The sequence below is a fragment of the Felis catus genome, chromosome B2 (assembly GCF_018350175.1).
Source record: "Felis catus isolate Fca126 chromosome B2, F.catus_Fca126_mat1.0, whole genome shotgun sequence".
Lineage (NCBI taxonomy): Eukaryota > Metazoa > Chordata > Mammalia > Carnivora > Felidae > Felis > Felis catus.
In genome coordinates this window covers 39267956-39280368 of record NC_058372.1, presented here as the reverse complement: position 1 = coordinate 39280368, position 12413 = coordinate 39267956, and the positions used below count along the sequence as shown (strand labels likewise).

The window sequence follows — 12413 nt, the reverse complement described above, 5'->3', positions numbered from 1 at the left end:
GGATATAAACTCTTTTAAATTTTTACCTACTTGATAAAAATTCCTCTAGTTTTTAAAAACTTGATGCCACAGAGGTGCATGTCTTGTTTTTTACCTGTTTTCGGTTTTGGAATCAGTCTCTCCTGTGGCTTTACCTAACTACTTTACTGATCTGTTTAAAGAATCCGCTTCTATTTACCCCTTCCTACATTTTTGGTAGTTTTCTTCTTTAATTTTAATCTACTTTTTTGCTCATTTTGTTCTTTTCCTAACTTTATGAAAGAAATCCCAGCTTTCAGTTCTTTTAAAATAAAAGTATTTAAGGGTTATAAATTTTGCTCTAACTATAGCTTTAAGGGTGTGCAATGGGATTGGACTGAAATACTTTCTTTTTCATCACCTACTAGGTAATTCAAACTATAAATTACTTGGAACGAAACGAAAGGATGACATCCCTGACCAAAAACTACAATTTCCAAAGCACACTGTGAATTCCTTCCCTCAGTTCCCAGAAGCTCTGACAAAGATCAAACCAATGAATTACTTCTATTAAACTAGACTCTCATCTTTTTGTATTCTTAACGGGCTCAAGATCATGTCTCATATGTTAGTCCTTCCCAGAAATGCCCAATTTCTATACAGCTCTGCTTTATATCACGGATACCACAAAAGTAGAAAAGTGACTGTGAATGTAGGCTGGCAAACACTTAAACGTAAAATCAATTGTCTAACAGTTTCTAACAACCTCTTCTTTAAGACTTCTATTCTGATACTGTGTTCAAACATTTTTTGCATCACTCACCTGCTGCAAACCCTGTGTCCCAGACACAGGTACTTGCATGATGGTTTGACCTTGTCCACCAGGGACAGCTTGGACCATGATGGGTTGGCCAGTTGATGTGATTAACTGGCCTCCACTGACCTGTACCATTAATGGCTGCCCCTGGACCTAGAATGAAATAAAATAAGAAACAATGAAATAACATAAGACACAAAATGGTTTTCACCAAAAGATAATCGCTGGAATTATTCTGCGGCCTTGGTGGAAGGGGAAAAGGTAGGAGAGACACCAAGGAAGTAAGTCTCAAGTCCTTGTCCTTAAGTTATCTTCTTCAAAAATACTCTGTCTTTGACTAAACGCCAAGTTGAAGACTTTAAGGTCAGATATAATGAAGTATATTCAGGGTCGTTAGGAAGTCTCCACAGATATAAGGCATTTATCATCAAGTACAGGCTAAATCCACACAAAGTACTTATCAAAATATTCAGACTATGTATCTTTTGAGACCAATATTCAGGAATAGTTTCTAGGGAAGGCTGGAGAGGAAGCAATGACGGGGGGTGGGGGGGTGGGGTATTTGATGGTGGTGATGGTGGCTGAGTGTAAATTCTAAATGACCTGGAAGGAATAAATCAAACTACGCAGCAGAGACTGCAGGAGGCTGGGTAGCAAGCAGCTCTGAAAGCTTATGGAGAAGACCCTTTTCCTCCATAGTCTCTCAGGCATAAATGAAATACACAACTTCTACCCTCTTCATCTCACTCTGGGACTTCTACTCCTATGGTTGTTTCAAGAGCCCACTAGGAAAAGGCCCAGAAATAGCTTCTGGTCAGTTTTCAATCTCTGTGGGAGAATTCCTCACACTGGACTCTGTGATATCTGCATAGCTGTTTCAGTTTTAACAGAAGCAGTGATAAATATGGGAATTACACACTCAAGTGTACCAAAAATCTCCCAACTTTCAAGCTCTTCGAGTAAATGGACCACTCTAGAAGTCAAGGCATTATACATGCTCTGTAACGTCCTGAGTCCCAATATAAAAATACCTAAATGAATGCATTCTGGAAACCAAAAAACAAGCCATGTTAGAAGTAAAATGGAATGTTCAAAAGAACAGCTAGAAGTCCAAAACTTTCATTTACAGATGCTATCTTTGTTTTGAGGAATTATTCGTAGCAGAACACAAGACTTTTCACATGACTAAAACATTCATTCTTAATGCCACTGCAAGTATGTTTAAATGACAGTAATTGGTGAAAAGATCAATCTGCCCTAGATGAACCAATTAGATATTAAGGCCCCCTCCTCACCACCACCACTGCCAACACCAAATGCGTCAGAAGCTTCAGGAACGCTGAAATCCGAAGTTTTATAAACTGTTCAGAGAAATTCCACTTTACTTTTTAAAGGACTTTACAATCCGAATCTCTCATGTTTTCTCCTTTCCTTATCAAATTAAATTCCCTTTGCCACAGTCATGCTTGCATATACTCCATCAGAAAGGACTGTTCTGAATATTTATTACATGAATAACTGAGAGAAGTATTTAAAGTTCTTCAAAATAATGAGACCCCTAGAGGAAAGGTCTTCATCATTTCCATAACGTGTTGCCATTTCTAAGAAAATCTACATAAGTAAGAAACCCAAGTTTTAAGGCACAACTGTTCATAATTTTCTGACTACCCATCATCTTAAACTTCTCCCCTCACTGACATGCTAAATGTGTAACTGATAAACTGTTGGAAGATTCCAAGGAGCCCACTGTGTTTACGACATATGAGTGATTACAACGACACATGCATCAGACAAGAAGCCATACAGTTAAGAGCATGTTACATTCCCATTCCACAAATGGTTAATGACAATACTGTTTTATATATCAAAAAGATGAAGCAAGCACGAGAAGCATGAACAACAAGCTGTTGAAGTCAGAGGTTCGAACATAGTTTGGGAGCACCTACAAGCTTAGCCTTTTGTGGCCTAATTTATGTTCCGAATGGACTGCAGGACATCACGAGACACAGTGGCAGGTGTGGGGCTGGGGCTGAAAGGTTAACGTAAAAGGATCACAGCAAGGGGCATGTAACTGCAGGACGTTGAGCAGCACTAATGAGATGCCAGTTCTGCATTCTAGGTCCTACTTTGAATCATTTCCATTCACTGGAGGAAAAAAGGCAGGGCACTCAAATTTTGCCAATTTCTCAAAAAAACAGTCATTTTAATCAAAGTAACGGGCAGACACAGAGAAGACTTATGCTTCTACTCTCGTTTTTACATAGGAACTGGCCAAAACATACCTCCGATTTCGACATTTAACTTGGCCATATATAACGTTAGGGGAACTGCACTGGTTAAGTAAGAGTTCTTAGAGTGGCTATTAGACTTGAGACTTCTAGAAAGCATATGCCACCTCTGTCCAACCAAGAGGTATAGGATAGTCTTTGCAAATCTAATAATAAAATAGGTCATGGTTTCCCCAGGAAAGGTAGTGAAAAGGCAACAGTTAAGAGATTAACAAGATTCACTGATTAGATAAACCTTGCCAAGTACAATGATTATTTTGAGCTGAGTTGCCCTTTTAATGAAAAATAAAACACCCTCTAACTCTAGGTATTTTCTGTTCCACTATAACACAAATTCACAAAAGTTTACTATGCAATCTGATTACAGAGCTTGAGCTCCAAACAGATTCTAATGCCACTTGTAAGAATTTCTTCGTGTCACTTACACCATTTCCTTGCCAGGTATCCCCAAAGACACACAGCAGCCAAATTCAATTTTCAGGAAATAGACACTGAGGTCACTACATGACTAGGCATGAAACATGAGGAAACTGGAATCTTATAAGCCTCAAAGACAAGTTAACAGCATCAAAGACATGCAATTGACTTTGCCATTCCTGCTTGAGACCCTACCACAAATAGCACCAGACGTGAGGACAGGAGAAGTTCATGCAGTGCTTACAGAGAATCAGAGAGGGCACCACTACCTGGAGGGTCTGGACTTGCTGGCCTGAGGCGGATGCCACCTGGGCCTCAGTCTGCAACTGGACAGCAGTGACACCACCCTGCTGCTGAGAACAGGAACAGGAAGAGCTTGAAATGTATCAGGAAGGAAATGTATAGGTCAAGACATGAGAACACACCTTACCTCTTACAGGAGAGGGAGGGAGTCTTCTTTAAACAGTCCCACCCAGCGGAGGACTTTCAAACTGTACGGACTCCCTATACTGAAGCTCTTTTGTTGTGGGTAGCAAGCAGGATTAAAGATATTAGCCCTTGTCCCCCGAGTGAAACTCAAAACACACTTCCATGACTCAATCATCAAAATAGTTGTCATCATTAACACAAACATTTTTAATGCAACCCTTCCCCCCAGAAATAAGCATTGGATCCTTCTGCTTATGATTTTAATGCTCCTTTTATTTCCTCAAATGAGTTCACAACCACAAAGTTATCAGGTTTCTATAGCTTTGAAGCTACAATGAAGATTTTTTGGGACTTAAATACAATCACCAGATAGAAAGAATGAAGCAATCACTGTGAACCAAAATCATCTTCATGCTGGTCAATGCTCTCATGTCCCCAAACTAAGATTACTTCTACTCAACTGGATTACCTGGGAAACAATGTTTTCAGTGATTTAACCTAATATTTATAACCTCTAATGGTTAAGTTCTAACAGAATAAGAATTTGTCCATCAGGGCACTGGTGTGAATAGAGGGCCCTTTGTGGAACCCCCTTTCCTAAGAAGGCGGTTGAAGGAAGCTGCCAGAGCCACAGCAGCTGTGTGGAAGGAAAGCCAGTGAAGGAACTTAAATAGTTACTCTTTTAATCAAGAGTCAGCTCTTTCCTTTGATCATTAGATGGTAGATGTCCTACCATCTACTTTTCTCTATTCTCCAAGTTCCCTTTTGGAAACAAAACATTCCCAGTCTTGGCCTCAGGTCCAGTCAATGAGTGACAAATTTCTTTTCTTCGAGGGAGAAAAACAAGTAAACTTTTTACTAAAAGGAAGCCAGGAATAGAGCGTCAGAAAATGTCATCTCTGTATAAATTCAAGAAAGGAATCTATCTTAATTAGGAATAAACCGGCAGGGAATTCCTTTCTAATATGAGCTTACCCATTAAGAGTGGTTGTCTATTAACCTCATGTTGATCTAGAGCTTTTCAAAATAAGCATCGTGGCAGATCGAATCAAAAACCAGTGGATTTCTTGGAAGTGGGCTATCTTGGTTTATCTACTGTGGCCGAAGCCTTAAAAGATCACAGGCTAGCTTCATCAAGAAAAGAAACAACAAAACTGAATCCAGAAAAAACGCAAAGTTCCAAATTTCCATCTGAGAACAGACTATTTTGACTTTTAGTAAAATAAAATGGGCAATTTCATATTAAACCAGGTTCCCGTAAAGAGCAAGTTCTATGTGGTTACAGACTGACTACACACTACAGAGCTCTGAACACATGATGAGAGAAAGCGCAACAAATCCAATCTTCAAAAAGCACTTCGGCACAAGTCACCAGACCTATTATTCCTAAGATCTGGTACCTCTAAATCCCCACTTAAGCAGTGCCAGTATCGGCCCCATCGCTGTGCTGTTTAAAGCAGTTTTACGTCCATACCTGCTGCTGAATCTGTCCAGCCTGCACAACAATCTGCTCTGTCGAACTATTGCTGTTTGCTGTATACTGCTCCATGATCCCTCCAAGTTAGAATCCTGGCCACAGTGAGTTTCACTCTGGAGGTCCTAGAAGACTGCAAAACGCACTCCTATTAGAAAGGTTGGGAAAGAAACTAAGTGAGATTGTTAACAAAAGCCTCGCCAGACGATTAACATCGATAACTTACTGCTGTGCTTCATTTGTAAGAAAACTGGGGAAGAGAATAGGAAATGTTCATTTTGATACCATTTGTATCTACGATTACAGGGCACACTCACGCCAACAACATCATAATGCCATTTCACATGTCTTAAAAGTGCTTTTAGTGATTTCTTACTGGCAGCCTTACCTTTCAATACTACCAGTAGTGCAACACTTCCATCTTAGAAAAATACTCCTTAAACTACAGTGTCACTTTGTTGCAAGACCCATTTAACACTAGTTCCCAGGTCTGCACATGACTTCAGAGGAGAAACAGTTTCTTCAATTTATAACATACATTTGCTGCCTGCCAATACTATACCAAAGGGGTTACTCCAGTTCTCTACATATGGTCTGCAATTTAAAACTTCAGGGTTTATTGCTTAGTACGTCAATTACCCAGACCTGAAATCAACCATTTTGCTTATCAAAATCTTCATTAAGTAGATAGCTCGAACAAAGGCTTAGCGTTTTGCATTTTAATTCAGAGGAAGGAATAAGAAGTTATAGTAATGGCAAAAATGATGTCTACAGATTAAATAGAAGGAAAGTGTTATACAACATATTGAGGCTATGAGTTCCTCTAAAAAGAACTTAAGTTTCCCTCACTCTTGCATTTGAATGCCTAGTAATAGCCTACCCTTTATTATATAATTTTAATTCTCTTTATGGCAGTTTCCAAACCTATACAAGAGTAGTGAGATCATTAATGAACCCCACACAGCCATCTCCAACTTTTACCCATGTTCAATCCTGTCTCACACAACTCGTCCACTTTCCACTCACCCCTAAGTTACTTTGAAATAAATCCCAGACACTGTATTATTCCAAAATTCTGTGAACACTTCAGCATCTATCTCTAAAGAGTAAAGGCTCTTCTTTTGTCTTTACCAGTTTATCACAATATTGTCTCTACAGTATCATTTCAAACATTACAAAATTACTAAGTCTTTAATATTATCGAATATCCAGGCCTTGCTCAAATTTATCCTTCTCACAACCCTTATCAGTTACAGACTCTTCTGAAATAAGGACATGATTAGATAAATGGAAATATTTGAGAACCTTGGATAGACTTGATTCGAAATTTATTTTTTTTTATTTTTTTTAACGTTTTATTTATTTTTGAGACAGAGACAGACAGAGCATGAACGGGGGAGGGGCAGAGAGAGAGGGAGACACAGAATCTGAAGCAGGCTCCAGGCTCTGAGCCATCAGCCCAGAGCCCGACGCGGGGCTCAAACTCACGGACCATGAGATCGCGACCTGAGCTGAAGTCGGACGCTTAACCGACTGAGACACCCAGGCGCCCCTTGATTCGAAATTTAAAATTATACCAACTGCCAAAGACTAATTCACCTTGGAAGTATGGGGAAGGTACAGGTATATATATATATAAGCAAAATGTAGATAAATCTTTGCCCCAATTTTTCTCTAGGCCTTCATATGTTCCAAAATTTGAATGATAAACTTATGTCAGCCAAAATGAACTGCAGGTTACATAAGCAAAGTGATGCACTACTATCCATAAATCCACACACGCTAGATGAGATTAATTACTTGCAAGCTGTCTCAATATGGTGTGAAAGAAATAAAATATATTCAAGTGCATGTGCAAGTATTTAGGAAGAAGTATACTGAGGTCTAACGTTCACTTTGAAATGCATGAAAAAATAAGATGGATTGATAGATGAATGGATAGAAATACCCGGTAAGTCAAGTATGGTACAACGTGAACAGCTGACTCTAGGGAATGGGTATGCTGGTGTTCATTGTAAAATTCTTTCAACTTCACTATATGTTTGGAAAACGTTTGTACTAAAATGTGTGCATAGCCTATTACTCATAACCAAAAGGGTAGGCAGAGTAAGAGAGCCATAAATAAGGACAGGATGACTATGCTGCCACAGCATGATGTTCTGTAGCCATATGGGAGCCAACTCACTCCCCTTGCTCTGATAGAATGCTCACCAAGCAACTATCTAATTTGGATTTACATACAGATATAGCAACAGAGAGCAAATGTGATCAGCAACACAAGTAAACTTGATGGTTATTTCTCACTGCATACGAACAAACTGACTTTCTGATTTTTACACTGGTTCACTCCTGAGCTAGTTGACGAAGTCAGCTCCTGAGAGATTCTGGGAACAGTACAGAAAATCGGGTTTTCAACAAGACTAAGTGGCCCTGCCAGGGAAGTTAATGGTCTTCCCTGAACTATCTTGTCTTTAACTGCAGTACAATAGATTTATGTTTGTAAACTAATGACCCTTAGGTCATGATACAAAAGAGCAAAGGATTCCACTTATATGAAACCCTAAAAAGACCACAATAGCCTAGAGACAGAAAACAGGTCAGTGATTTCCTGGGATTGGAAAGGGGGGAAGGGGTGAGGGTGGGAAGTTGACTGGGATATAGCATCTGAACTTTTTGGGGTGATGAAAATGTTTTATGTATTTTTATTGTTGTGGTGGTTGCATAGGTGTATAAACTTGTCGAAGTTCATCAAAACGTACACTTAAAAAGATTACGCTTTGTGTCTAAACTATACCTTAATAGTTGATTTAAAAATTTAGGATCATGAAGGAATGTCCTATTTCAATACCTCCCCCACCCAAATCCCATTCCCGTAGATTTTTTTCCTTGATCACTAATTTCCAGAAATTTATCAAGTACATGAGCAATAAATAGAACGTCGTACAGATTTTCTTCTTACCTAGTTTATCCGGGCAATACAAACACTCTAATTTAAAGACTTTTCAACCCATTATACCTTGACGGGTAAAAAAGGAAGCAGTTCTCAGTCTAATTCTGTCTCACATTAATGAGAGATTCAGATCGCCGCATGATACTGAGACTGCTAATGGGGAGAACGTACCCAACTGGCTTCACTGAAGCCACGTGCTCCGATTACCACAAGCTTCAGTTAGCAAAACTGCAATATAATGTGACACTGTCTTTCCTCGAGTGCTTTTCTGCCCAAGCTTTGAACAAAATTAAGTCAGCCAGATTTACTCGGTCCAGCTCTTGATCCTAACAGTTTCTCCCTCAAAAGAGCGAGTGTGTCTCTATTTCGGCGAGCACGAAAATCCCCTTCTTTCCCAATTCAAGGTGCAGAACTCTAAATGTAGCTAACTACTAGGAATCCATTCTATGTGGCTCTATACACGTTTTAAAATGAAAATTTCCCAAAACTCAACCATAAGCATGTGAAAAGCCCCTCAAAATTACCATACTTAATAATCACTACCAGGTAAAGGCTGTAACAGTGCTTCCAAACTTTTTTGACCACAATTCACAGGAAGAAACACATTTTCTATCACGAATCACCGCATACATAACAGAGGGAAAAAAAGTAACTGAAACAAGTTCTGTGAATACTTAGATTTGTGTAACCTAAGGTGCACATTAATATTTCCTATTGCATTATAAAAAATTAGCAGCACTGCTCAGCAAATTGACTTCACAACTCAGCAAATGAGTCCTGATCTGTTTGTGAAAAGGCCGGAGAAAAAAATAACTGTCCCTTCCCTACCGTCCAAGAGATTTCTGGATTGGAGTTCCTAACTCACTCCTTGTCTCTACTAATGATGCACCACCTGCGAGACACCACCCTCAAGGTTTCAGAAATAAAAAGAAAACCCCGACGAAGATCCTAACTTCAAAGAGTCTTTAAGTTTGGTAAAGTAAAAATCTTTACTGGAACCCTAAGAGAGAAACAGGTAATATGGAGAACAGACATTTCTTCCACTTGGGGACAGTTAAGTCAAGGAAGTCTCTAGGAAAATATGGCATCTGATCTGGTCCAAAGTGTGAGAAGGATTTATAAATGTGATGATGTGGGAAGGGGTGGAGTACTCTAAATGAAGAGATAGCATAAAAGCAAGGACAGAGTAACTGCAGGATATGAACAGCGGACTAAAAGCTCCATGTCAAGAGAAGAAAGCTAGATGCTACAATATAGTCTCTTAAAATTCCAGGCAAAGAAATTCTTCTGCAGACGGTGGAGGCTCTAGAGATGTGTAACACAACAGAGACCAGACTCTAATTTATAAACTGCCTTTTGGAAAGAAGTCTAGTGAAAGTGCTTGGTGGTTTTAAAGTGACTAGACGTATCTGTTTTTACATGCCAAGGTTAAAACAATATTCAAAAAGCAAACATAAATGTTTTAAAAAATGCCTTAGACATGGTGCCCACCTATTAATGTGGACAATGTCCAAGGATTAAATGAATTTAAGTTGACTTAAACATCTTTCATGGTAGAGGTAAATAGTAAATAACCTTATTTACTACTTATCATCATCTTTAAAGATGATTTTAAAAAATGAAAACAGAAAAACCTGTCTCTGAAGTTTTCATAGTGGAGAGAGCACTGGATCAGGAGTTTTCTGAAACCTACCAGTTGTATGGCCTTAAATATGATTATAAAAATGGGCACCATAGGGGCGCCTGGGTGACGCAGTCGGTTAAGCATCCGACTTCAGCTCAGGTCACGATCTCGCGGTCCGGTGAGTTCGAGCCCCGCGTCAGGCTCTGGGCTGATGGCTCAGAGCCTGGAGCCTGTTTCAGATTCTGTGTCTCCCTCTCTCTCTGCCCCTCCCCCGTTCATGCTCTGTCTCTCTCTGTCCCAAAAATAAGTAAACGTTAAAAAAAAAAAAAAAAAATGGGCACCCTATACTTAAGACCTCCTCTATGTGCCAGGGACTCTAGTAGGTGCTTGAGTAAAAATTTCTAAAGTCCTAGGAGAAAAATCTCCCTTTCTGCCCCAAAACTCAGCTGCTGTTATGGAGCAGAAGCTCACAGGTCAGAAACTTGTTTTTCCAACCCTGGGGAAAAAAATCACATACTTTCAGATTTCTTCCATCTGAACCTCCAAAAAATTAACTGCTTCTGAAAATTCTTATCAAGATATACAGGCACTTTTACCAACTGGGCTTTCCAGCCTAAATTCTCATCAGAACTGCCCAGTGTCCTAGCCCATCCCGCCGGGTCCCCCACTTCCAATAGCACAGTTTGGTGCCTCCGCACAAGTTCTTTTCTGTGAGTAGTGCTCTTCCATTCCTTCCTGTCTGCAGAAATCCCATTGTCCTCCAAGGCCGGTGAAAAGTGTGGCAACACTGAGTCTTCCACTGAGGCTGTGGGTAGCTCACACATCAGTACTTTACAGAATTGAACTTGGCCTCATTGTACCGTTAGGATTAATTAGTCGTTCGCTTGTCAATCTCCAGCAGGGAAGTAAGGTTATTTACTATTTACCTCTACCTAATTCCTCCCCAGCACACAGATCGCTGCTTGGTACAAATTAACTGCTAGGGACATGGCTGTCAGCATTCTTCTTCTCACCCTAACGAAAATCCCACAACACTGTGAAGTTTCTACAAATATCCGCTTACAAAACGTTAACGTGGAGTTAGAAAGTATACAAAAATAAATAAATCAAAAGATGCCCATGGACTGAGCTAATGGGTCAAGCCTGACACATTCAAAGGGACACAAAAAGGTGAAAGGAAAACAACAACAAAAGAATTCTACATTCCCAAAGAAAAGAGAGTTCACAGGATGAGCAATGGAGAAGACTACTGATGTGAGAAACAAGAGTTGCTCCGGGAAAAGGAATGAGCAGGGCTGGCAATCTTCTAAGAGTGACGCTCCAGGCACCGAAGGGGCTGGCCAGCTGTACAGCCAGGACAAGAAAGGGAGACCGCTTGGTCGGACTCCAAGACGGAGGTGTGCGGTTCTGCCCCGGCGAGCGGGGCGGGGAGGAGAGGAAATGACGAGCCAAAAGGGGGTGGTAACGGCGGCGGGCCGGAGACCCAGGCCGAGCGTGCACAGAGGAGGGGCGCGTCGGGGCAGGAGGGTGGGCGCACTAACGGACCCCCTCCCCCGACCCGGGAGACGGCGGGGGCGGGCCCGCAGGGCGCCGAGGCGGGGGCGGGCCGGCTCCCTCTCCCCGCCGCTCTCCGGGCCCCGTGGCCGCGGCGCGTACCTTCCCCAGGCCTCACTCGCGACCCAGGTGGGCTGCAGACAGGCAGACCCAGCTCTCGGAACGTTGGGGATCGCGGGCCCTCGCGGGAGATTTCCCGTCCCGAGGGCCGCAGCGTGGAGAGTGCAAGGGAGGGCTTCAGTATGAAGCCCGAACGACCTGAAGGAGATCGCCAAGGCCCCGAGCGTGTGTGCACCTGCGCGTATGGGCGTTCGTGGCAGGCAGGCCCACCAACCCCGAGCCTGTGGCCGGACAAATTGGGCCTAAGGGCCGGGAAACTGCGGACGCATCCCCAACTGGCACAGCCACCAAGCAAGGGTCTGGACCCAGAGGTGCTCGCTCCCGAGAGCGCCATCCCCGCGCGGGGCGGCCCCCTGCAGGCCTCGGCCGGGAGTGGCCCGGGGCGCTCACAGGCCCTCGGCCGGGGCCGCCGGCCGCCCCGCTCGGCTAGGCTCAGCTAGACTCCCGGGGCTCGACGGGCGCCTGGGCCTCTCCTGAGTGGTCAGCGAGACCCGCCAATCGGGGCGCTGGGGCCGGCTCTGGGCCGCTGGATATTGGCTCCTCACACTCACCGTGCCTCGCTCCCCCGGTTCGCTGCCCGCGCTGATTGGCTCCAGTACCGGACCCCGAAACCCAATCAGAGGCTCCAGCCGCCGCTGCCGCCGCCACTGCCGCTGCCTCGCAAAATGGCGAACCCGAACAAAGGGGAATCGGGCCTCCCTCCAACCGCCTCGGCGCAGGCGCCCCTGAGACCACGCCCCCTAACCCCAGCATCTGGTTCACCCCACCCCCAGTTGAGGGAG

The 12413-nt window shown here is 42.6% G+C and overlaps 1 protein-coding gene across 12 annotated transcripts in view; it reads right to left on the bottom strand.

Annotated features, from left to right (window-relative positions):
- Positions 1-12370, bottom strand: part of NFYA (nuclear transcription factor Y subunit alpha) — a 33590-nt gene extending 21220 nt beyond the window's left edge. For 2 of the 12 annotated variants that reach the window (XM_003986126.5, XM_006931692.4), the window contains exons 1-3: positions 12183-12340; positions 5384-5516; positions 782-928 (exon numbers count right to left, since the gene is read on the bottom strand). In XM_003986126.5, the coding sequence (XP_003986175.2) occupies positions 782-928; positions 5384-5458 (222 nt within the window). In that variant the 5' untranslated portion in view covers positions 5459-5516; positions 12183-12340. Of the gene's footprint in view, positions 1-781; positions 929-3746; positions 3856-5383; positions 5532-11806; positions 11944-12182 lie in introns of those variants that run through there. The other 10 variants (XM_006931691.4, XM_006931687.4, XM_006931690.4 and 7 more) reach the window with 10 other exon arrangements.
- Positions 12371-12413: the final 43 nt, after the last annotated feature.